The sequence below is a fragment of the Ornithorhynchus anatinus genome, chromosome 2, assembly GCF_004115215.2.
Source record: "Ornithorhynchus anatinus isolate Pmale09 chromosome 2, mOrnAna1.pri.v4, whole genome shotgun sequence".
In the NCBI taxonomy this organism is placed as follows: Eukaryota; Metazoa; Chordata; class Mammalia; order Monotremata; family Ornithorhynchidae; genus Ornithorhynchus; species Ornithorhynchus anatinus.
In genome coordinates, this window is record NC_041729.1 from 19071157 (window position 1) to 19097568 (window position 26412).

General features: G+C 41.8%; 1 protein-coding gene and 1 non-coding gene across 7 annotated transcripts; one reads left to right on the forward strand and one right to left on the reverse strand.

The window, feature by feature from the left end:
• Nucleotides 1-118: 118 nt before the first annotated feature.
• On the forward strand, nt 119-25820 carry RAD9B (RAD9 checkpoint clamp component B). 6 transcript variants are annotated; one of them, XM_029058819.2, is made up of 11 exons: nt 119-262; nt 4468-4538; nt 7222-7371; nt 7531-7645; nt 11628-11727; nt 13370-13476; nt 16694-16800; nt 18973-19037; nt 19679-19801; nt 20891-21125; nt 24106-25820. In XM_029058819.2, exons 1-11 carry the CDS (start codon nt 229-231, stop codon nt 24235-24237), a joined length of 1239 nt encoding a protein of 412 aa, XP_028914652.1. In that variant the 5' UTR covers nt 119-228; the 3' UTR covers nt 24238-25820. The 6 variants fall into 6 exon arrangements, with proteins under 6 accessions (XP_028914652.1, XP_039766394.1, XP_039766390.1 ...); XM_039910456.1 differs by lacking the exon at nt 119-262 and adding an exon at nt 2480-2554; XM_029058818.2 differs by lacking the exon at nt 119-262 and adding an exon at nt 2749-2830.
• LOC114809372 lies at nt 10142-10281 on the reverse strand. Its single transcript, XR_003757159.1, has one exon. It is a non-coding gene; the product is annotated as a small nucleolar RNA SNORA7 (small nucleolar RNA).
• Nucleotides 25821-26412: the final 592 nt, after the last annotated feature.

Genomic DNA, 26412 nt, shown 5'->3' on the forward strand with positions numbered 1-26412 from the left:
CCTCCCTACGGCGGCCCCGAAAGGACTTTCCGCTCCCAAGCGAAGCCCAATATAACGAGCACGCGGAGGCAGGGGAGAGGCGGGAGTGGGTGGGGCTGGAAAAGCGCGGGCAACATCCGGGCTACTTGGTTCGGTGCGCCGAAGGGGCCCCTCTTCCAGTGAGTTGGGCCTGAGATTTGTCTTCGTTTTCTGAGGAGACTGACAGGATTTCACCCTCTCTGTGACACGATGAAATGTGTAATTGGGAGCAACCACATAAAAGGTGCAGTTTTGAGTCCTATTTTCATTCATCTTCGGTGAACTTTGCACCCCAAAGCGAAGCCCAATATAACGAGCACGCGGAGGCAGGGGAGAGGCGGGAGTGGGTGGGGCTGGAAAAGACAGGGAACATCCGGGCTACTTGGTTCGATGCCCCGAAGGGGCCCCTCTTCCAGTGACTTGCGCTTGAGATTTTTCTTCGTTTTCTGAGGAGACTGACAGGATTTCACCCACACTCTGACACGATTCATTCATTCATTCAGTAGTATTTATTGAGCGCTTACTATGTGCAGAGCACTGTACTAAGCGCTTGGGATGAACAAGTCGGCAACAGATAGAGACGGTCCCTGCCGTTTGACGGGCTTACGGTCTAATCGGGGGAGACGGACAGATGAGAACGATGGCAATAAACAGAGTCGAGGGGAAGAACATCTCGTAAAAACCGATGGCAACTAAATAGAATCGAGGCGATGTACAATTCATTAACAAAATAAATAGGGTAACGAAAATATATACAGTTGAGCGGACGAGTACGGTGCTGTGGGGATGGGAAGGGAGAGGTGGAGGAGCAGAGGGAAAAGGGGAAAATGAGGGTTTAGCTGCGGAGAGGTAAAGGGGGGGATGGCAGAGGGAGTAGAGGGAGAAGAGGAGCTCAGTCTGGGAACGCCTCTTGGAGGAGGTGAGTTTTAAGTAGGGTTTTGAAGAGGGAAAGAGAATCAGTTTGGCGGAGGTGAGGAGGGAGGGCGTTCCGGGCCCGCAGGAGGACGTGACCCTGGGGTCGATGGCGGGATAGGCGAGACCGAGGGATGGTGAGGAGGTGGGCGGCGGAGGAGCGGAGCGTGCGGGGTGGGCGGTAGAAAGAGAGAAGGGAGGAGAGGTAGGAAGGGGCAAGGTGATGGAGAGCCTTGAAGCCTAGAGTGAGGAGTTTTTGTTTGGAGCGGAGGTCGATAGGCAACCACTGGAGTTGTTTAAGAAGGGGAGTGACATGCCCAGATCGTTTCTGCAGGAAGATGAGCCGGGCAGCGGAGTGAAGAATAGACCGGAGCAGGGCGAGAGAGGAGGAAGGGAGGTCAGAGAGAAGGCTGACACAGTAGTCTAGCCGGGATATAACGAGAGCCCGTAACAGTAAGGTAGCCGTTTGGGTGGAGAGGAAAGGGCGGATCTTGGCGATATTGTAGAGGTGAAACCGGCAGGTCTTGGTAACGGATAGGATGTGTGGGGTGAACGAGAGAGACGAGTCAAGGATGACACCGAGATCGCGGGCCTGAGAGACGGGAAGGATGGTCGTGCCATCCACGGTGATAGAGAAGTCTGGGAGAGGACCGGGTTTGGGAGGGAAGATGAGGAGCTCAGTCTTGCTCATGTCGAGTTTTAGGTGGCGGGCCAACATCCAGGTGGAGACGTCCTGGAGGCGGGAGGAGATGCGAGCCTGAAGGGAGGGGGAGAGGACAGGGGCGGAGATGTAGATCTGCACGTCATCTGCGTAGAGATGGTAGTCAAAGCCGTGAGAGCGAATGAGTTCACCGAGGGAGTGAGTGTAAATGGAGAACAGAAGAGGGCCAAGAACTGACCCTTGAGGAACTCCAACAGTTAAAGGATGGGAGGGGGAGGAGGCTCCAGCGAAGGAGACCGAGAATGACCGGCCAGAGAGGTAAGAGGAGAACCAGGAGAGGACAGAGTCCGTGAAGCCAAGGTGAGATAAGGTATGGACGATGAAATGTGTAATTGGGAGCAACCACAGAAAAGGTGCATTTTGAGTTCTATTTTCATTCATCTTAAGTGGACTTTACACCCCAAAGCGAAGCCCATTGTAATGAACACGAAGGGGCCAGGGAGAGGCGGAAGTGGGTGGGGCTGGAAAAGAGCAGGGAACATCCTGGCTACTTGGTTCGATGCCCCGACGGTAGCCTCCTCTCCTTGAGTTGGACCTGAGATTTGTCTTCGTTTTCTAAGGAGACTGACAGGATTTCACCCTCTCTCTGACACGATGAAATGTGTAATTGGGAGCAACCACGTAAAAGGTGCAGTTTTGAGTCCTATTTTCATTAATCTTCGGTAGGCTTTGCACCTCAAAAGGAAGCCCAATATAACGAGCACGCGGAGGCAGGGGAGAGGCGGGAGTGGGTGGGGCTGGAAAAGACAGGGAACATCCGGGCTACTTGGTTCGATGCCCCGAAGGGGCCCCTCTTCCAGTGACTTGCGCTTGAGATTTTTCTTCGTTTTCTGAGGAGACTGACAGGATTTCACCCACTCTCTGACACGATGAAATGTGTAATTGGGAGCAACCACATAAAAGGTGCAATTTTGACTTCTATTTTCATTCATCTTCAGTGGACTTTGCACCCCAAAGAAAAGCCCATTGTAATGAACACGAGGAGGCCGGGGAGAGGCAGGAGTGGGTGGGGCTGGAAAAGAGCAGGGAACATCCTGGCTACTTGGTTTGATGCCCCGACGGTAGCCTCCTCTCCTTGAGTTGGACCTGAGATTTGTCTTCGTTTTCTGAGGAGACTGACAGGATTTCACCCCCTCTCTGACACAATGAAATGTGTAATTGGGAGCAACCACATAAAAGGTGTAGTTTTGAGTCCTATTTTCATTCATCTTCGGTGGACTTTGCACCTCAAAAGGAAGCCCAACATAACGAGCACGAGAAGGCCGGGGAGAGGCGGGAGTTGGTGGGGCTGGAAAAGAGCAGGGAACATCCTGGCTACTTGGTTCGATGCCCCGACGGTAGCCTCCTCTCCTTGAGTTGGACCTGAAATTTTCATCCTTTTCTGAGGAGACTGACAGGATTTCACCCCCTCGGTGACACGATGCAATGTTTAATTGGAAGCAACCACATAAAAGGTGTAGTTTTGAGTCCTATTTTTATTCATATACGTGAAGAAAGGTGAAGGGGACAGCTCCACCCTAATTTCCTCATTTCTTGTACTAATTCCTCCACCAGTGGGGGGGTTTATAGCAGTGCCAGGGCCCAGAGGCAGCTTGTAGTGTCTTAATAGAGTAATTTTTAGCCCTTGTCCCACAACACATCCAAAATTTATTTTAATGTTTGACTCCCCCCACCCCAGTAGCCAAGCTCCTTGTGGGTAGGGAATGTGTATCAACTCTGTTGTATTGAACTCTCCCAAGCGCTTAGTATGGTGCTCTGCACACAGTAAGAGCTCATTAAACACCATTGATCAATTGGATGGCGTTTTGCCCCACCTAAGCTTAACGACAGATGAAAAGATCCTTTTGAACATCAATGTCATGAGCCCTTCTAGAAAATGTCAATTAGTTGCATGAGGGAATTACCAATAGCAATTGGTAATAAGAATATTAAGCAAATATAAGAACAAAGTAGCTTTTACTCTGAATCTTGCCACTGAATTGAGATGAACCTCTGAAGAGTAACAAACAAAATGATTTTCCTGGGAGCTTTACAATTACAGAAATCCGTAGTCTTGTAAAACATTTGAAGAAATGACTACCATTTCTGTGTTTTTAGTATCAGAGGGATTCTGGGAATCTGCTTTTCTGATTGCCTTGCTGACAGGCAGGATTATCTAGCAGGGATTCACAAACCTGGGCTAAATATTAACTTTATTATTGATTTGAGTTTGAGAGGCTTTCTGAAGGGAATTGAGACACTGGTTATTTTTAAAGTGAAGATGACGTTCTTGGCATGGTAACCAGCCTTTTTATAAGTGCTAAAACCTACTACGCAAACTTATCCTAATAATGTTTTTTAATTTATTAAAAAACAGGTCCACTGACTTCTAGGCTCAAGTAGCTTAAGTCAACTACAGGTGGTGGTACGTTCCCTTCAACTGGGATTCTTCCAGCTCAACTTTGCTCAGTTCAGCTATAAAACCCATTTAGAGGCACAGAGCAGCCCCGCTTTCTGATCAATCAATCCTGTTTACTGAGCACATATTGTGTGCAGAGCACTGTACTAAGCGCTTGGGAGAATTCAGTATAACTAAGTTTCTAATGCCACTTATTGTCAAACCTGAACAATTTCAGAATGTACTATTTAACTGACTTGTAATTTTAAAAAAGTGGGGGTGCAGAATTAAACTCCTTCTTGGATTTGGTGGGGAATTGCTATTAAACCCAGAGAAATGCAACTGGTTCCTTGAAAAGTGTAGCGTAGTATCATTCTTTCTGCTTTAAATATGAGCCACAAATGAGAATTCAAAGAACTGTATCCTTCTTCCTCCACAGTATTTGGGAGAGCAATCCATGCTTTAGCACGAATTAGTGATGAGTTCTGGCTTGACCCAAGTGAAAAAGGGGTAAGTAAATTTTACTTTATTGGTCATTTAATGGCAAAATAATTCAATCAAAGACCTTAGTAACAATAATAATAATTGTGGTATTTGTTAAGTGTGTGCTGTGTAGCGTTATGCTAAATGCTGGGTAGATAAAATGCAGTCAGATCAGATACAGTTCCTTTTCCACAAAGGGTCAGCCATCTAAGGGGGAAGGAGAGCAAGTATTTAATCCCCATTTTACCCCATCATTGGGCAGGGATTGTCTCTGTTGCCGAATTGTACATTCCAAGCGCTTAGTACAGTGCTGTGCATATAATAAGCTCTCAATAAATACTATTGAATGAATGAAATGAGGAATTCTAGGCACAAAGAAGTTAAATGATTTACCCAACGTCACACAGCTGGGATTAGAATCTGAGTCCCCTGACTCCTAGCCCTGTGCTGTTTCCACTAAGCCAAATGGAGGCCATGTCTAAAAAAAGGCTCAATTCTGGGGTTCCCATTATTCTCCATCTACACCTACTGCCTTGGAGAACTCACCCACTACCAAAGCTTCAACTACTTCCTCTACATGGATGATTCCCAAGTGCTTAGTACAGTGCTTTGCACATAGTAAGCACTCAATAAATTTGATTGAATGAATGAATTCCCAAATTACCTCTCCAGCCCTGACCCCTCTCCTTCTCTGCAGTCTCTCATTTCCTCCTACCTTGAAGACATCTCTATTTGGATGCTGACTCCTCAGACTAAATATGTCCAAATCAGAACCCCTCATCCAGGGAATATGTCTACCAACTCTGTTTATTGTACTCTCCCAAGTGCTTAGTAGTACTCTTACTACTTAGTAGTAGCACATAGGAAGCGCTCAGTGAATACAACTGATTGATTTTCACTCAACCTCTGTCTCTCCCTGTCGTTCCCCTTACTGTAGATAAGACCACCACCCTCGTATATCACAACTCTAATCTCGGCATTATCCTTGATTCCTCTCTCTCATTCAACCCACATATTCACTGTTACCAAATCCTGTTTGTTCTACCATCACAATATCTTTAAAATCCACCTTTTCTCCTCCATCCAAATTGCTACCATATTGATCCAAGCACTTATCATATCTGGCCATCACTACTACATCTCTGACATATGTCCCACTCCAGTCCTTTCTGCTGCCCAGATAATTTTTCTAAAAAAACTTTTCTAAAAAAAGTTCAGTCCACATCTCCCAACTCCTCAAGAATCTCCAGTGGTTACTCAAACGGAAACTCTTTACCATCGGCTTTCAGGCACTCGATCAACTCTCCCACCTGCCTTTCCTCCTTGATTTCCTACTAAATCCAGCCTGCACTTTGCTTCTCTAATAATAATGTTGGTATTTGTTAAGCGCTTACTATGTGCCGAGCACTGTTCTAAGCGCTGGGGTAGACACAGGGGAATCAGGTTGTCCCACGTGGGGCTCACAGTCTTAATCCCCATTTTACAGATGAGGTAACTGAGGCACTGAGAAGTTAAGTGAGTTGCCCAAAGTCACACAGCTGACAAGTGGCTGAGCCAGGATTCGAACCCATGACCTCTGACTACAAAGCCTGTGCTCTTTCACTGAGCCACGCTGCTTCATGAGGCCATCCTATTGCCAGAGAAGCAGCGTGGCTCAGTGGAAAGAGCCCAGGTTTGGGAGTCAGAGGTCGTGGGTTCTAATCCCGGATCTGCCACTTGTCAGCTGTGCGACTTTGGGCAAGTCACTTAACTTCTCTGTGCTTCAGTTACCTCAACTGTAAAATGGGGATTAAGACTGTGAGCCCCACATGGGACAACCTGATCACCTTGTGTCCCTCCCAGCACTTAGAACAGTGCTTCACACATAGTATGTGCTTAACAAATACCGTAATCATCATCATTATTATTATTATCCTATTCACTGTACCTCAATCTCATCTATTTTGCCGCTGACTCCTTGCCCAAATCCTCCCTCTGGCCTGCAACTCCCTTCTGATCATGTCTGACAGATCACCACTCTTCAAAGACATTAAAATCACACCTCTTCCACGAGACCTACCTGATTAAGTCCTTATTTCCCTACTTCCTCTCCCTTCTGTGTCACCTATGCACCTGGATCTGACCCCTTAAGCACTTGATATTCTCCCCTCCTTCATTCATTCATTCAATAGCCTTCAATGCCATAGCACTATTCAATAGCCTTCAATGCCATAGCACTATTCAATAGCCTTCAATGCCATAATTTATTTTAATGCCTCTTCCCCCCTAGACTGTAAACTCCTTGTGGGCAGGGAACATTTCTACTAATTCTACTGTATTGTTTTCTTCCTGTTGCTTAGTACAATACCCTACACAGTAAGAACTCACTAAGTACGATTGAGTGATCTATTGATTCAGATAATCTTTTTTACTGGGCTGAGATTCACTCCATCTTTTGGATAATACAGAAAGCTAGCAATTAGTTTGTCATTTGGGAGGAGCAGAATAAGTTGAAAAGGGAGGAAATTGAATCTCCTGGAATGTTTAGATGTAATGTTGGATAGGGCTTACAAATCCTGGGCTCCATCAGCAATTAGTGCATGATGTATTGTCCCATTTCAAGTACTGTGGTCATTGGAACCTGGGTTAGACCTGTGCCTATATTTTCTCAGCTACAGAAATAATTATGACTACAAAATAAATACTACTGAATGAATATCATTTTTTTCAGCTTGCTTTAAGGTCAATGAATTCTTCTAGATCAGCATATGCATGTGTCTTCTTTCCACCAATTTTTTTTCAAATGTACCACAGCACAACTATTCCTGAAGGATGTGAGAAATATATACCATTGCATCTAAAATATAAATTGGGAATAAAGGTAAATTTTAGTGGACTAATGTGAATAACTTTTACAACATCAAAATTAAAATATTTTTTACTAGTGAATTTTTGTTTATGTGCTTTCGCTCATGTATTATTTTTGCAAACAACAATTTAAAATCTACAGTATGAATTTTATGCTGCATTTTTATTCCAGTCAGTTCTGCCCATATTTCGATCTCTGAACACACTTGAAAGAAATGTGGAGAAGTGCAGTATTTTTATCAGTGATAATAACTGCAGAGTGGTTTTTCAACTCTTCTGCAAACATGGTATGTGAAATCATAAAATTATTTCAAAATACTCTTCATTTTAATATTTGAATGAATGCACTGTCAATAAAATTGTTGTCCAAATATATAGGCATACCCCAAGATACAACTGGGATATGTTGCTTGAAAACATGGTTGTGTCATGGGTATACATTTCCCTATAGGTTATTATAAATTAAAATCTATTCCAGAATCTCTTGTAAACGAACATGAAATTCCTATATGTGCCATACACAGTAATTGTAAGTGTTACTGAAATATTGTTTAATCTTTAATAAAATAATTTAATTCAAAGCATCTCTCAAATGGCTCCTTCGCCTCTTCAGTCACACTTAAGTTCTCCTTTACTCTTTGGATCTCACTACTTCCTCCACCTGCTAGTATCTCTCTTTTCCATTTCCTGTCCATATTCCTTGAATGGTTTGGTTCTTCTTCCACACATTTCCAAAATCCACCCCTTCTTCTGTTTCCAAACTGCTACCAAGACCTGCCAGTCTCACCTTTATAATGCCAAGATCTGCCCTTTCCTCTCCACCCAAACGGCTATCTTACTGGTACAGGCTCTCATAATATCCCGGCTGGATTATTTTGTCAGCCTTCTCTCTGATCTCCCTTCCTCCTGTCTTCTCCCTGCTCCAGTCTATTCTTCATTCCACTGCCTAGCTCATCTTCCTGCAGAAACGCTCTGGGCATGTCACTCCCCTTCTTAAAAACCTTCAGTGGTTGCCTATCGACCTCTGCACGAAACGAAAACTTCTCACTCTAGGCTATAAGGCTCTCCATCACCTTGGCCCCTCCTACCTCTCCTCTCTTCTCTCTTTTTACTGCCCACCCCGCACACTCCGCTCCTCTGCCGCCCACCTCCTCACCATCCGCCGTTCTCGCCTATCCCGCTGTCGACTCCCGGGCCACGTCCTCCCGCGGTCCTGGAATGCCCTTCCTCCTCACCTCCGCCAAACTAATTCTCTTCCCCTCTTCAAAGCCCTACTTAGAGCTCACCTCCTCCAAGAGGCCTTCCCAGACTGAGCTTCCCCTTTTCCCTCTGCTCCTCCCCCCTCTCTTCCCCTCCCCTCAGTACTGTGCTTGTCTGCTCATTTGTATATATTTTTTATTACTCTATTTTGTTAATGAGATGTACATAACCTTGATTCTATTTATTGCTATTGTTTTAATGAGATATACATCCCCTTGATTCTATTTATTGCTATTGTTTTTGTCTGTCTCCCCACATTAGACTGTAAACCAATTGGGCAGGGACTGTCTCTATCTGTTGCTGATTTGTACATTCCAAGCGCTTAGTACAGTGCTCTGCACATAGTAAGCGATCAATAAATACTATAGAATGAATGAATGAATGGTCTAGACCTGATCATATTGCAACTTAACTACTGACCTCCCTACCTCCAGTGTCTTTTTTCCAGTCCATACTCCACTCTGCTTCCCGGATCATGTTTTAAACATGGTTCTGTTCACTCTTCAAAAACCTCCAATGTTTACTCATTCCTCTCCATGTCAGATAGAAACTCCTGACCAGTGGCTTTAAGACATTCAGTCACCACTCTCCCTTCTACTTATCCTTCCTCTTCGCCCGTTACACATCATACATTTCATTCTTCTCAAGTCAACCTACTCACTTTGCCTCATTTTAATCTCTCCTGCTACTGACCTCTTGCTCACATCTACCCTTCTGTCTGGAATTCCTTCCCCCTTCACATTTGACAGACCACCGCTCTCCCCCATCTTCAAATCCCTAATAACATCATATCTCCCCCCTCATAGCCTAGTCCAGTGGGTTAATCTGGTGTAGCTTTCTTGACCCATTTCCTCTTCCTTAAAATACCTTCAAATGCTTTTCTGTCTGATGCAGCATTCTCCTGATTCTTCTCCTACCTTTACAAATGCTCCTCAGGCTCATTCGCTAGATCCATTTTCACATCTCATTCCCTAACAGTGGGTATCTCAGAAGACTCTGCTCTTCTTTTTCTATCTTCACTTAATAGGGATATACTCCTGCTCACATGGGTTTAGCTATCACCTCTATACAGATGACCCTCAATTTTACCTCTCCTGACCTGATGTCTCACTTTATCTACCATCCCTTATTTCCTCTCATCTCCAGAAAATCTTGGACGTTCCACAGGCACCTCAAACTCCACTTGTCTAAAACTTAGCCGCTTGTTTTCCATAATAAACACATTCTTTCGTTTTTTTCCCAGCTTTGATGATAATCCCACCGTCACCCCTTTCTCAGAAGCCCACAGTCCTGGCATAATCCACTGTCTTTCAGTTCCTTGTTGTCGTTGTCTTGTGCTGTTGAGCCGTGTCCAACCCATAGCTACGCCATGGACACATCTCTCTCAGAATGTCCCCTCTCCATCTGCAATCGTTCTGGTAGTGTATCCAGAGTTTTCTTGGTATAAATAAGGAAGCAGTTTACCATTACCTCTGCCCTCGACTTTCTCCCCTCCCACTGCTGCCCAACACAGGTGAGTTTTGACTTGTAGCAGATTGTCTTCCCCTCACTAGCCACTGCCCAAGCTAGGAACAGAAGGGATATGCCTCTCTGCTTGACTCTACCTCCCTTAGTTGAGACTGGTAGAGTATTGGAAACTCTCCAGGTGTGACCCTGAGAGGTGCTTTTAGTTCTTACATTATTTCAAAGGCTAAATCCTGTCAGTTCTTCCGATATTTCCTGGATCCCCCTCCTCCTCCCCACCCAATCAACCTCCGCCATGATCCAATATCTTGTCAAATCACAGTTGGACTATTGTAAAAATGTCCTTTCTGATCTCCTTGCATCCAGCTTCTTCCCACTTCAGTTTCTATTCTATACTGCTACACAGATCACCTCCCAGAACATTGTTCAGTACAAATCTGTCCACTCCTCAAATACCTCTAAAGGCTATCGATTTCTTTCTGCTGTAAACAATTGCTCTCCACATCTTCAAAACCCTTCATAAAAATCATATCTCATCCAGGAGACCTTCCTGGGTTAATCTCTCTTCTTCCTACCTCTAGACTCTAAACTTTTCCTTTAGACTGTAAGCTCCTTGTTGGCAGGAAACATTTATGCCAACTCCATTGTACTCTCCCAAGCACTTAGTACAATACTTTGCACATAGTAAATTCTTAATAAGTACCGTTGATTTCTTTAAATTCTATTGTTTCCCTCTACCTGTAATTTGTTTTAGTGTCTGTCTCCTCTAGACTGTAAGCTCCTTGAGGTCAGGGGTCATTTCTACTAACTCTAGTGTAGTCTCCCAATAATTGCTATGATTGCTTGATTGATAACCACCATTGTCTTACGAAGCAGATGTGGTAACAAAACATTATTTTGTGTAGAGAAATGGAATATAAGTGTGGAGTGAAGTGGTAAATTCCCAGTCCAATGCATAACTGTAAATACTGTTATTTGTAGGAATTTTAACCTACCCTTTTACTCATGGTCGGTAGTGTCATTTTGGAACTGAGCAACAACTCTATTACTAATTTTTGTGTGCAGAGGAAACACTAATAACTATTACATACCTACTGACCTCACTTTTTGTCAGCTGGTTTATACTTTGTGTAAAAATGCATTCAACATTTGAATGTGATTTTTACCTTTTATGAATAGTGAATGTATAACTGCCATATATTTCTCTCGCAAGGAATTTGAGTATTATGTACGTAATAATGGCAAACTCATCAGTTGGGTTGTCATTTTCCATAGTATCCACTAGAGAGTGCTAATCACACTTCATAAATCAAGTAATGCTGTGTTTGCTTAAATGCGCTATTAATGATTTTTACAACGCAGTCCTTATTACAATAGTAATTTAATGTCCGAGGGCTTTGAACATTTATTTTTCTTATACATGCTAAATGTTAAAAAATTTCATATGGCATTATTTGGGCATTTCAAGTTTATGTCTGAACATCATCGTAGATTTCATTTTGCATTCTAAATGCTCAATTTCAGTCAATTTTCTATTCTTCTTAGGCATTATAAAAACACATAATCTGGTTTATGAAGAATGTGAACCATTCCAAGCAATTATCTCAAAACATATGTGTCCTAATATATTGAAAATCCCAGCAAGGTAATTTAATATTTGCCTGGAACAATATACTAAAATCAATCGTATTTATTGAGTGTTTCCTGTGTTCAGAGCACTGTCCCAAGTGCTCGGGAGAATGCAGTCTAACAGAGTTGGCAGACGTGTTCCCTGCCCACAAAGAGCTACTAAAAGTAGGGCAATCAAACTAGAACTTTTAAATAAGTTATGTTTTTTGATGGAAATTAGAGCTATAGGGTCAAGCAAGAGCTTCTATGGAGGATTAAATCATATAACAGCTACCTAATGGAGGCATAATAGCCCATGGCAGAAAGTCTTAAAAATAATCTTAATTGTGGCTTTATAAGTAATCTTAGTTGGTTTATGAAAGGGGAAAAAATTCCAATAATAATTTGGTCTTTTTTGGCACCTTCTCTTGGATTTTAGAGCATTCTAGTGCTTTATCTTCCCTTCACATGTATATTTTTAAGATAATTTTTCTGTAGAAAAATGTAGTTCGGTCTTAAACCTTCGAAGATCCAGCCTGGCTGATAGAAGTACTCAAGTGTAGTGGGATAGCACTACAGACAAGATCAGCATTTTTGAATACCACTAGCTCCAGTTAATTAGTCAATTAATGGTATTTATTGAGTACCTACTGTGTGCAGGACACTATACTAAGCATTTTCAAAAGGGGGGAATCCTAGGCTAATTAGGATGCACACATTGGAATGTGATCATGGCTAATTATCTATAAAAATGATGTTATCTATGTAGCACTTCCTATGTGCCAAGGACTCTACTAAACACTCCGGTAGATACAAGATAATCAGTTCAGACACAGTCCTTATTCCTCATGGGGCTCCCAGTTTAAGAGGGAGGGAGAACAGGTATTTTCTCCCTGATTGATAGATGAGGAAATGAAGCACAGAAATGTTTACTGACTTGTATCAGCCATAATAAGACCAGTCCTCAAATAACAAATTAGTCAATCGGTGATATTTACTGGGCACTTACTGTGTGCAGAGCACTGTATTAAATGCTTGGGAGAGTACAATCCAACAGTTAGTGGACTCTTTCCTGCCCACAAGGAAATCCCTCTGGTTGATATACATGTTTGATATTTTCAAATAAAAACATCTATTATTATTAAAAATTAATGATGTAGAACTTTCTGAATTCAATAAATGATGAGGCAGTAAATTTTTCACAAATGGGCAATCACTGCTGGAACAAAGGTTTCAGTTTTTCTACTAACTAGACATTCTAGACATACTAGACATTCTGGTGATATTGAAAAAGTTCTTAGCCGAAGCATTGGCGTAGAAATATAAATGCTGACTGCAGAATAACTTAAAATGTGTGTTTTCTCATTATTGACTATTAGGGGTTGATGCCTGACCTGTACTTTTAATCTGGCTCTTACAATAAGGATGAACTTATTGTTTGGTACCATATTTTCCCTTATGTTTGAATTATACTGCTGTTTCTTTTTAAAATATTTTAACTGGTGATATATTTTACTCTACTGTGCTTAAAGGAACAATTAAGAAAACAATGATAAAGATTTGAGATAAATTTATTAATAAAGTAGTGTTATAAAATCTACAAGATATTTCTGAAATATTCAAAACTTTAGGCAAAAACACCCCACTTATTTTGATTTTCATTTGACAATGTTTCTTAGGCTGATAGCTGATATAATGATTCATTTTCCAACACATCAAGAGGAAATTACATTAGTTGTTACTCCAATGAAAGCATGCTTCAAGAGCTATTCCGAGGAAATTGTTGGTAGGAATGCTTTTTCCGTATTTTCTCAATAGTATCTCACAAGGATTTTGTAAAATTGATGGGCTGCAAATTCTATGTAATGTTTTCAAATCAAGAGAGGGTTTAATCAATTGGGGATTTTGACTAAAGTATTCTGAGGAAGAGTTTGAGACCCAGTGGTGTAACTAGAACAGCTCATTCTCAGCACTAGCATCACATGTTAAGGCTAGCGCCCCACATGCCCGTCTGATCTAATTCTCTCCTTATCTGTCATCTTGTCCTTACACATCCTTTTCAGTCAGAGCTTCTCCTATATAACTAACATTAATCTTATGTAGATTGTGTGTAAATGAGACATTGGGCTATTTCTGAAAAGTGAAAGGTATTAACAGAGTTCATCCTTCCCTCAGAAGCACTTTTATTTTTGATGGAGGGATGATGTGGGCCCTGTGGAGCCTCAGGAGGGCCACTAATTGAAATTAATTGGGGCTGTGGCTCTTGAATTAGCCTTTTCAGCAACACAGGAACTCATAGCTGAATTCCTCACCACTAGCCGTGTTCTTTGAGCGTGAAAGACAAACACAAACACACACAAACACACCTTCTCCTGTCAAGAATGACCGATGAGCCTCAGGCTCAGGATCAAGTACCTAGGGCAAAGGAATTGATTAGAATCCTGGTTGTTTGTGCAGTATCTCTCCCACTCTTCTCTGCTAGTCATGTTGCCACTCGAGCATGGAATGCAATTGTAGAGTGGGTGGGGAAAGGTGCAGTGTAATGCAAATGCACGTGAAGGTTTTTTACATGCAGGACCATTTATGGCCAAGGTGAACACAGCATAGTGCTGATGATGTAGCATGATTATCTGACAGGAGTGCAGGGGTGATCCATGGCTGGGGGAACGAGGAAAGGACAGCGGTTTGAAGGAGTTCAGTGGAGAGGGTGGTGTTGAAGGCAAGGTCTTGTGCACCAAGGGCAGGGATGGTTGGTGTCTTGGGCTAGGTATAGGAGTCAGAGGACCAGAGGCATCTGTTGGGGGAGGGAAACTTTAGTTCTGCAAGACCATCTCCCTCCCCTTCTCGATAGTCACTTGCTTAAATTATCATCTAAAAATTGCAGTCCGTTCCAAAGTTTAGGTATTTCCTGATACCCTAAAAGAGTAGGTGTGAAAGCAATTTTTTTTGTGGTTTATAGAAATTAATTGCTCTGCAGGACATAAAACACTAATTCTTAAACTCACATTATTATTATTATTGTTGTTGTTATTTGTTAAGCCTTTACTATGTGTCAAGCACTCTTCTAAGCACTGAGTAAATTCAGCTTCATTAGGTCAGACACAGTCCTTGTCCCATGTGGGTTTCACAGTCTAAGCAGGAAGGAGAACAGGCATTGAATCCCCATTTGACAGATGAGGAAACAGGCACAGAATAGTTAAGTGATTTGCCCAAGGTCACACAGCAGGCACATGGCAGATCTGGGATTAGAACCCAGGTCCTCTGACTCCCAGTCCTGTGCTCTTTTCACAAGGTCATGTTGCTCCTCCTATTTCGCAGTTTTGAAATATTAATTCAGTAAGGATTAACACTTGCTAATGCTTAAATTCCGATTTTAGACATAATTAGGGTTTGACTTTACTCCATCATCTGCATTGCCACCAAACATCATGAATTAAATTTATTTTACACTTTCATGTACATTGCTCTAAACTAAACAAAGTGATAACTAAGTTGATTCCAGATGCACTGCTCGTATATTCTGAATCACTACTTAAACCTTAGCAAATTGGGTTGGACACAGTCCTTGTCCTACGTAGGGCTCACAGTCTCAATCCCCATTTTATAGATGAGGTAACTGAGGCAAAGAGAAGTGAAGTGACTTCCCCAAGATCACATAGCAGATGTGGTAGAACAGGGATTAGACCCCATGACCTTCTGACTCTCAGGCCTGTGCTCTATCCACTATGCCATGCTGCTTCTCTCAAGCTCCTTACTTTCCCACCCAAACCCTGTCCTCCCCCGGACCTTCCTGTCACTATAGATGGCCTCACCATTCTTCCCATCTCACAAGCCCACAACCTTAGTGTTATCCTCGGCTCCGCTGTCTCATTCAACCCAGATATCCAATCTGTCACCAAATCCTGCCGGTCTCACCTTCAAAACATCGCTAAAATCTGCCCTTTTCTCTGCATCCAAACTGCTATCATGTTAATACAATCACTCATCCTGTCCTGCCTAGATTACTGCATCAGCCTCCTTTCTGACCCCCCAACCTCCTGCCTCTCCCCACTCTAGTCCATACTTCATTCTGCTGTCTGGATTATCCTTCTACAGAAATGTTCAGGGCATGTCATCCCCTCCTCAAAAATCTCCAGTGGTTATCTATCCATCTCCATATCACACAAAAACTCCTCACTGTTGGCTTTAAAGCACTTCATCAGCTTGACCCTTCCTACCTCACCTCTCTTCTCTCCTTCTACAACCTAGCCCGCACACTTTGCTCTTCTGGTGCTGCTAACCTTCTCACTGTACTTCGATCTCGCCTGTCTCATCACCAATCCCTAGCCCACATCCTGCCTCTGGCCTGGAATGTCCTCCCTCCTCAAATTGCCAGACAATTACTCTCCTCTCTTCAGAGCCTTACTGAAGGCAAATCTCTTCCAAGATTCCTTCCCAGACTAAGCCCCGCTTTTCCTCATTTCCCACTCACTTCTGCATCACCCTGACTTGCTCCATTTGCTCTTCCCCCCTCTCCTTGCCCTGTAGCATCTATGTGTATATTGGTGATTTTATTTATTTATAAGGATATCTGTTTACTTGTATTGATGTCTGTTCCACCCGCCCCCCCCAAGATTGAGAGCTCATTGTGGGCAGGGATTGTCTCTATTGCTGTATTGTACTTTCCCCAGTGCTTAATATAGTGCTCTGTTCACAGTAAGCGCTCAATAAATATGATTGAATGAATGAAAGTGCTTAGAACAGTGCTCTGCACACAGTAAGTGCTCAATAAATACAATTGATGGATCGATTTGCACTTGGGGCATGCATATGCTACTGCCTTCAAAAGCATGGGCAACAAAAGAGACTCTCATGTTCCCTGCTGATTGGTCTTGAAGAGGATGAGTAGAATGCTCTGATCCCTGGATTCTGATACTCCTGATACTTTAATAATTGAAATCTAAGTGCAACAATTGGAGTTATAACTTTTTTTATCTGTGCTTTTTCTTCAAATATTTGAACAGATTTCACCAAGACTGTGCACACTGAGATGTGTCTTAATCCAGATGAGTTTGACTACTTTCAAGTTGGAGTTGACTGCAACATAACCTTTTGCCTTAAACAACTGAGGGTAAAGATACTGAAGTATTTGCTTCATGCTAAAATTGATCATTAGAATTATTGGTTCATGCTGCTTTGACCAAGGACGCCTCACTGTTGGCAGGTTTCAATAATAACCCTTCTTGAATTATTAGATTGTAAATTCTTCATTAGATTAAATCCTCCTTTTGGGTTGGAAACATGTGCCTTGTTTCTGTTGTAGTCTCCCAAATGCTTAAGACAGTGTGTTGCACTCAGTGCTCAATAATTACCACTCATCGATTGAGGATGCATTAAGCTGGGAAGCAACATGGACTGGTGGAAAGAGGCTTGGGAACCAGAAGTCCTGGGTTCTAATTCTGACTCTTCCATTTGCCTGCTTTGTGAACTTGGGCAAGTCACTTAACTTTTCTATGCCTCAGTTTTCTTAACTGCAAAATCGAGATTCCATACCTGCTTGGACTGTGAACTTCATGTGGGACAGGAACTTTTTCTCATAGAATTAACTTGTATATACCACAGCACTTAGACCAATACTTAAGTAAGCACTTAACAAAGACTATATTATTAATTCTCTTTAGTCAGACAGAGTTCAGTCTTCATCACACAAAACAAATGAGCAGCTAACTTGATTGCCAGTGTAATTGGAGAAAAGGATAACATGAATAATAAAATCTATGAATTAATAGAAGACTTCATTTTAACTATTATTTTAAACTTCCTAGTCCCAAAATATTTTAAAAGTGTTACAAAACCCAAATTCACTGATTTGAGTTTTGTCTCCTTTCCATTCTCTTGATCATCCACTGTTGGAGATGTTCTTTACAAAGTGAACCTTTAATAAATACCAATACTACTATTACTATTACTAATAATAATAATTGTGGTATTTGCTAATAATAATTTGGTATTTGCACTTACTATGTGCTAGGCACTGTACTAAACCCTAGAGTGGATACAAGCAAATCAGATCAGAAGAGACCCTGGCCTACATGGGGTTTACAGTCTTAATCCCCATTTTACAGATAAGGTAATTGAGGCATAAAGTAGTGAAGTGACTTGCCCAAGGTCACACAACAGACAAGTGGTGGATCAGAGATTGGGACCCAGGTCCTACTACTGCCACTGCTACTATCACCAAAAGTGAGCAGGAAAATACCCCAAAGTTGAGCCACAGAAGGAGAAGCAAAGAGCCTAGGTGATCAGTCCCTGAATAACTGAGATACCACCTTGATGGGGGTTATTGTCCCCCTTGGGTTTTCTGTTGTTGGAACAAAACTATTGTTTCCACCCTCCATGACTTTTGGGGCTGTATTCTCAGCCTTTCTCATTCCAGTTCTCTGACAAGCCCTGAGAATTTATAAGCAAGACTGAAAAGAAGGGCCTGCTAACTCTTTAAAGCCTACCCGGCACTCCCAAACCCCGTCCTACTTCCTTCGCCTCACTTTAAAAGCTCAATAACCTTTAGCCCCTACACTCAGGAGGACCTGTGGGTGCTTATGAAGTTGGCTGTGTTTTATTCCTGAAATTTATTAGAATTGAGTCAGTTTTGACACAGTATCTTTTTTTTGTCTTTTCCAGTTGGTTTTGATAAAAAATAAAACAGGTCGGCCTTTATCATTTGTCAGTAAATGCTCTGGATTGAAAAATCCAGAACACAAATGTATTTCAATACAAGATTATAAATCTGTTCAGTTATATATTTTTATTATGTTAATATTGAAAGTGTAAAAACCCATTACATTCAGAAAATGCTATATTTTAAATTGCTTAGGCCTGGGAAATATGTAATAACTATCACAATTTAGTTATGTCCATGTATTCCCTTCCAGGAGGTATATAATTCAGTTGATTATATTGTTTGATGGAGGGTAGGTAGAATTACTCTGGTTTGGTGGCTGCTAGGAGAGGGGAAATAAGCACTATCTCGTTCAAGGTCCATTAGTCCCCTTTCTAGAGATATCCAGGAATTTAGTGACTGCTAGAGGATCTTTGGCCTTTTGCCCTGTTTGCTTGGGGGAGGGTATTGAATGGACACAGAAATTTCCTTTGCCCCATACCAGCCAGGCTTTATATTTAGTTTCTTCTCATTGACATTTTCATTTTTCTTTAGAGATTCAAGGCATTTTTAGAAACATTTGCCCTGTTTGTTGGGTGGGAGGTTGAGTTTCTTGTTCTCATAGAAGTTCTCATTTTTCTTTAGGGACTCCTGGCATTTTCAGAGGCTACAAGTTCTCCTGTTACAATTCACTTTGCCCTACCTGGAAAGTAGGTTGCTCTATGACTTTAAGAAGCATCATGTTAATTTACTTTGGTAATATCTGCCCCAAATGAAAACTCAGCATTTAAAGCTAAACTCCTTTCAGTAGAATATTGGTTACCCTATTCAATATGAATCTATGTGACATTTTTCCATCATAGCTCGTTATTTAAAATATGTCGTGTGGCATTTTTGAAGGGGTGGAAATAATGATTTGTAAAAGAAAGTTTCCTGCAGGTTTTTAAAGAGAAAAATTTGCTAAATTAATAATAATAATGTTGGTATTTGTTAAGTGCTTACTGTGTGCCAAGCACTGTTCTAAGCGCTGGGGTAGATACAGAGTAATCAGGTTGTCCCACATGAGGCTCACCGTTAATCCCCATTGTACAGATGAGGTAACTGAGGCACAGAGAAGTTAAGTGACTTGCCCACAGTCACACAGCTGACAAGTGGCAGAGCCAGGATTCAAACTCATGACCTCTGATTCCCAAGCCCGTGCTTTTTTCCACTGAGCCACACTGCTTCTCGGATAGACAAAAATTTTGCCTAAATTGATAGGCAAAATTGAGCACCTGTCTCTAAGCAGTCAAATTTTTATGTACATATCGAAGAATCTTCCTGTCACTCATACTCTGATTTGCATTTTCAGGCCCGTAGTTTTCAGTATTGACGATATGGCATTAGAAGCCAGCTTTGTTCTGGCCACTTTAGCTGCTGTTCAGAATATCACATCCTCTCCACAATCTCTCTGCTATTCACAAAGATTGAAAAGGTAATGTCGTTGCCCCAGCAACCAAGCAGTGGCCAGGGATCAGTGATCCACTGAACACCCTTCCTGGGAGGTGGTTGAAGTTGAGGTGGAGGCCTTGATTTTCCAAGTTTTGTACAAGTTGAAGAGGGCGAGGTGGTGGCTCTCCCTCAAGGTAAGTTCATAACAATTGGATTTCTTTGCCCCCTTTGCCATCTCACTCTCCCAGGCTCCTTCTAGTCCACATGAACCCTGAGGAGCCTAGATTTATTTTCCCAGCATCACAGCTCCCAGAAGATGAGGTTCTGCAGATCCCTGGCCTTTAAGTGACTATTTGTCATAAAACTGATATTTCTGGATTTCCTAAAGCGTTAAAGAAGTTACGCTTTTCTTCTGTCACTCTTCAGTGACATTCATTTAGGAGCAGAGGAGGAGCAAATTAATATAGAATTGGAAAAAAATAAGCTGAAGCTGGAAAAATCAGCAAAGATTAGTGCCCCTGGATGTGAAAAGTGATCCAAGGTCAAGTATCTCCTCTCCCTCCCCGACCAACTATTTCCCCAGTATTTAGTACCAGAATGGCCTTAGTTAACTATGTGACTCACTTCAATGTTGTTTATGAATTTTCTCCAGGATTCCTTACTCACTAGTTTCTCTATGGTTTTTTCCTTGTTGAACAGTTGCAACATCCTTCTCTGAGAGATGGGGGTAGTCACTGGCTCTATCTACATGGAACAAAAATATTTTCTAAAATAAATAATCATGACCCAGATAAGCACAGGACATTTTCTCAGCTGGCCATATAGATAGTTCCAAATTATATTTATGCCCAACTATGGTAAATGAACAAATCCCCAGTAAGATGCAGCACTAAACGGGAATGTTTCAGTAAGTTAGACTGTTTCCCCAAATCCCCAAATACTCTCTCCAAGTAAGTCTAAACACACAAATACAAATTCAAGTTCTCCCTGCTCTGTCTCCACATTTTTCACCTGACTCTTAAAATTCTCCTCCTTTCTTGAGAACCAAGGACTCCCGAAGGAGACAAAATCCCCTTCTCTCGTCAGGCCGGGCCAGCAAAAATTCCGAGTTGAATGTCTATTTATTCCTCAGGTCACATCTGTTAAAGTCCAATTCAGAGGTTGAGCACACAGTGCAAGAACCTCCCATAGAAGGGGCTGCGTCAAAGAGGCCTTACTATAATGAGAGGCAGAGTGATGCCCCAGAATTGGCAAGTTTGAGAAGTGCTGCTGTGGCAAGATCTGAAACACATGACTCCAGAATAATAGAGGACCACAATAAAGACCTGGAGGAGGATATGATGTCAGAGGCTTCAGGTTATGGAAAGGTAAAGGGAGAATTTTGAGCCAAGGTTAATTCCATATTGAGACTTTCTATTCTAACCCTACTTTTGCCCCCAAGTAACTTCAAATTATTTTTGTTCCCATGGGTATCATTGCAACAGAATGATTTCAAACTTTCTGCAAGTTTTAAAAATCAAATGCAGTATTAGATCGAAAAGAGATGAGAAAGTGCAATACTGAGCAGTCCACTCTTGATACTTTATTACTTCCTGGGCAATGTTTACCATACCTCCTTGTTTAGTGTTTTATAATAATTTATTTACCCAGATGAAACTCAATTAAGTTCTGGCATGTTATTGATTTGGTAGCTAGAGCTTCTTAGACTCAAAGCCTGCCGAGTGAATGCTAGGTAAGAAATCCTCCGTGCTTTGTGAATAGAACTATATTGGTAAAATTCACTGTGGCAATCCATTCTAATGACCATTAGTTAAGAAATTCTCCATGCTTTGTGAATAGAACTATATTGGTAAAATTCACTGTGGCAATCCATTCTAAAGTCCATTTTTTCCCTTCTTGCCTGCCATTACCCACACTTGCACATAGAAACCAAACTAACATCTCTAGTCACATCAAATGTGTGTGTTTTATTCTCCAATTAATTGACACATATATTCTTTCAGAAAAATCCTGCTTCCCATTGTGAATATGGGAGATTCCAGAAGGGGGTGGGGGTTAGAAATGATGTAAAAAAGAAGGACTTAGAGATCTTGAAACGTTGCCAGGGATCCAGAAATGAAGGGGGAGAATTACAGGCCAGAGGGAGGATGTGGGAAGGGGTCAAGTGGTGAGATGAAATTGACCTTCAGTGAGTAGGTTGGTGCTAGAGGAGTGAAGTATGTGGGCTGAGTTGTAGTAGGAAGTTAGCCAAGTAAGGGAGGATGGGGAAAGATGATTGAGTGCTTTAAAGTTGATGGGAAGGAGTTTCTGTTTGATGCGTAGGTGGATTGGCAACCACTGCAGGTTTCTGAGGAGGGGGGACAAATGGACTGTATGTTTTTTTTAGGAAAATAACCTGGACAACAGAGTGAAATGACAACTGGAGTGGGGAAAGACAGGAAACAGGGAAATCAGCGAGGAGACTGATGCAATATCAATCACTTGTATTTATTGAGCACTTGTGGGATAGGAAAAGTGCTTGGACCTGTATGGTAGCAATTTGGATGGAGAGGAAAATGCATATTTTAGAGATGTGAAGGAAGAATGGATGGGATTTGGTAACAGAATATGAATATTCTTATACATCGGAGAAGACTTCCTGGAGATATTTCAAAAGGGCTGTGAAGATGCAGAGAGCACAAGTCTAATGGGAAGGGAATTCCAGCTGAAGAGAATAAGAGGTTGGCTGCAGAGAACAAGGCATAGTTAGTAGGTTGTACTGAGAGAAACGAAGAGTGTGAGTTGAGATGTAGTGGGAGAAGAGGATAGTGGGGTAGAAAGATGATTGAATGCCTTAAAACCAGTGGTCAGGAGATCCTGCTTGATGCAGAGAAAAATGGGCAACCACTGGAGGTTTTGAGGAGTGGGGAAAAGCGTGAAAAACATATGGCCTAGGAATCAGAGGTCCTGGGTTCTAATCCCAGCTCTGCCATTTACCTGCCGTATGACCTTCGGCAAGTCACTTTGGCATGTCACTTCACATCTCTGTGCGTTGGTTACCTCATCTGTAAAATGGGATTGAGACGGTGAGCCCCATGTGGGACAGGGACTCTGTCCAAGCTGATTTACTGGTATCGACCCCAGCACTTAGTAAAGTGCTTGGCACATACCACTTAACAAATACCACAATTATCATTAACAATTACAAATACCACACGTTAATATTAGTTGGTAGAAACAATCCTGCCCTAAAGGAGCTTATGATCTACTAGGGGAGAAAGATTGAAATGAATTAGGAGAAGCAGCATGGCCTAGTGTAAAGACCATGGGCCCAGGAGTCAAATGACCTAGGCTCTAATCCCAGCTCTGCCACTTATCTGCTGTGTGACCTTGAGCAAGTCACTTAACTTCTCTGTGCTTATCATCTGTAAAATGGGGATTAACTCCTCCTCTAATTTAGACTGTGAGACTCATGTGGGACTGGGACCATGTCCAACCTGATTAGCCTGTATCTACCCCGGTGCTTACTGAGTACAGTGCCTGGAATGTAGTAAATGCTTAACTAGTACCATTGAATAAAAGGGGGTAGGGTGGGGGGAAGCCTCCGAGTATAGGGATATGTAAACAAATGCTTTACATATCCTCTGGTCAGGGTGGCAGGTGGAGTAGGGCTCGGGCAACTGAACACCCTGAGACTTGGCTGGAACTGATGGTTTAATCTACCAACTCATTCCTTCCACCTGATTTAAGGAGCAACTCCTTATGCCAACATTCCAGCAGGAAGGACAGTGCTAGTGGAAATTCCTTTACTATTGACTGGTCAAGCTGACTCCCTGGCACTGAAAACAACGGCATCACCAAATGACTTAATTGGGCAGGGAGCTGCTCTGCAAGGATTAAATGAGAGGGTGGGAGGATTTCAGATCATCCTTCACAGGCCTCAGTTACTCTCTGCCCCCTATTCTACTTGTCTCCATTGTCCATTTAATTTTCCATTTGCCAGGGGGAACCACGCTTCAATATGATTACAGTCCTCAACCCCTCTGGACTGTAAGTACACTGTGGGCAGAGAACGTATCTACCAACTCTGTTGGATTGTACTCTCCCAAGCACTCTGTTGCTTTGGACACTCAAAACAGTTTTCCCGGTTTGATTTCTTGACATCCAATCACTTATCCTATGCATTTTTACTCTCCAATGACTTCCTGATTGTGAGCTTTCTTAAATCAGTCTTTGCCTGACACTTCATGGCAACAGAGTAGTCTAACCAAAGTCTAAGTGATCCACCAGACTTACTTTGGATGAGAAGGGTTGATTAAGAAGTATTAACATTGGCTTTGAAGTAAATTATGCATCTGTTTCTTCCAGTTCCAATCCCTGTTTTTTGGAGCAATTTCACCTATGCTGCAAAATAACTTCTACCCTGAGTTTAGTAGTCTGGTAACACCGAGTGACAACGAAGATGACCTCAGTAATGGGCAGCTCTCCCAAACTTTCTAATGTTCAGTGATGTAGCAAGGCGAGCTTTGATACTAGGATCATAACTAGCTGCCCTTCACATCAAACATCTACTGACATCGTTAATTCAGAGGAATCTGCCTGCACTTTCCAGGAAAACAGAAGTGTGGAACCCCTTGTGTCTGAAGCACTTTATGATATTTACCGTTTTAAACAGTTGTGATTAGAAATGAGTATTGTACAGTGTAAGAAAATGATTCAAACTTTTTTGGGGGAGGTTCTAATTCTTAAGTGAGTAGACAGGGGTGCTATAAACATGAATTATTCCCTCTTCGATTGTGGGAAAAAAACACCATACAGTGCCTGTTTTAGTTCAGGACACTTTCACAATGAGACTGTTTTCCTTGTCAGTTTAATAAATGCATGTTAAATTTCTCCAGATATTACAACCTCTGGGAATTAGTACAAACATTTGACGTACAGCCAGCATCTATTGCAACAAAAGGTAGTTTTGCAATTTGTGGATTCCCTTTGTAGTTAAGCAAATATTTAAGTTGAATTACCTAAAGAAGTAACCTGTAATGCAGATTCTTCTTCTATTACTGTACCTGCTTTGGGATATTTTAAAATTAAGTCCTGAGGGAACATGCTTTTAAAGCAAGCTCTTTCACACTGACCACTACACTTCAAGACAATAAAAAGCATCCATTTTAAAGATGACAAAGTTTTAGCCTCTATTTAGTCCTTTCTCAAGGACTGCAAGATGGAAAAATGAAGACCACTGGTCCACTAGGAATAAATTGGATTCCAAAGAAATGTATTTTCCTGAACAGTCAGTCCTCTTATAATGCAGTGGGTGGAGGGTTTTTTTGTAAAATACTACATTTAAGGAAAACATATGCCTTGGCCGATGCCACAGACATGTACACAATTTCTTCTGACTCTGGATCATGCCCCATCCAGAACAGACACATTGTCAGGAAGCGTGTTCCTAATTTCTTTCATTACAGTTTACCAACACACATAGTGTGAACATGCTGCCTAGGAGCACTGACTGTACTCAAAGACTGCAATAATAGCTACCACAATGAAAAGTGCATTTGAGTTAGAAGTTGAAAGGAATGGTTAGGACAATAACTATTCGTTCTTTGTCCCCATTGAGAAACTAACCCACCCTGTCATCATAATTCTGGTGCAAAACATTCTGTAATGTAATATTTCTTTGTTGGCATCTCCCTTCCCCAAACTTATTTATCGTAGTTTATAATCTGACAAACTAAACCTTTGCTAATATATCAGAGTGAGGGCTTTGATGAACCAACAGTCACAACAAAGAAACATAACAGGTACTTCAGCTGTGAAGGCTACAGAAAAAAATGGGCTAGAGTGATTTGGAAAGCTATGATAATTAGGAATAGATTTCTGAGGCCAAAGTGCATTTGGTTATTGGCCTAATAGTTTAATTTTAGTGTTTTGACAATGCATGTTCTGGATTCTAAAAGGTCATAGCAAAGTACAGAACTTTGTAAATGAACATTAAATATTGGATTTTTGTGGATGTTCTTGAAAAATGGAATATATTGGACATAGGCCAATGTTACAATAAACCATTTTGTTTTTGTGAACTTCAAACTTCTTCATTTCCTCAAAAATGGTGCCAATCTAAGCAGCAGTTGGGGTCTGGAAGGCATCACTAGACTTGAAATAACTGAACTGGTACTTCTGTGGCTAATGTATTCAAAATGCAGCATAAAACTAGGCTATTTATTTATAGGAAGTCACATGTGATAGCTGTATTCCAAAATGAATCCAGTGGTTTACTAGAAAGTAACATATGGCCAAATTTGAAACCGCAGCTCAAGGCTCTCCTAAGGGTCACTTGACACCACAATGATATGAAAGTGAAGTACTTATGTACTTCATCTAATATACCATCTGCATTCATGTTAGAAAGTGAGTAGGTATTAGCTCATTCACTTGGGTGATAGACTTAGAAGGCAGCTGAGGTGTAATGGGAAATTAAAACCAGAAAAAGTGTTAGGAGTTATAACATGAATAAAAGACCACGTTCCTGAGAAGCAGCGTGGTCCTAGTAGAAAGGGCTTGGGCCTGGGAATCATTCATTCATTCATTCAATAGTATTTATTGAGCACTTACTATGTGCAGAGCACTGTACTAAGCGCTTGGAATGAACAAGTCGGCAACAGATAGAGACAG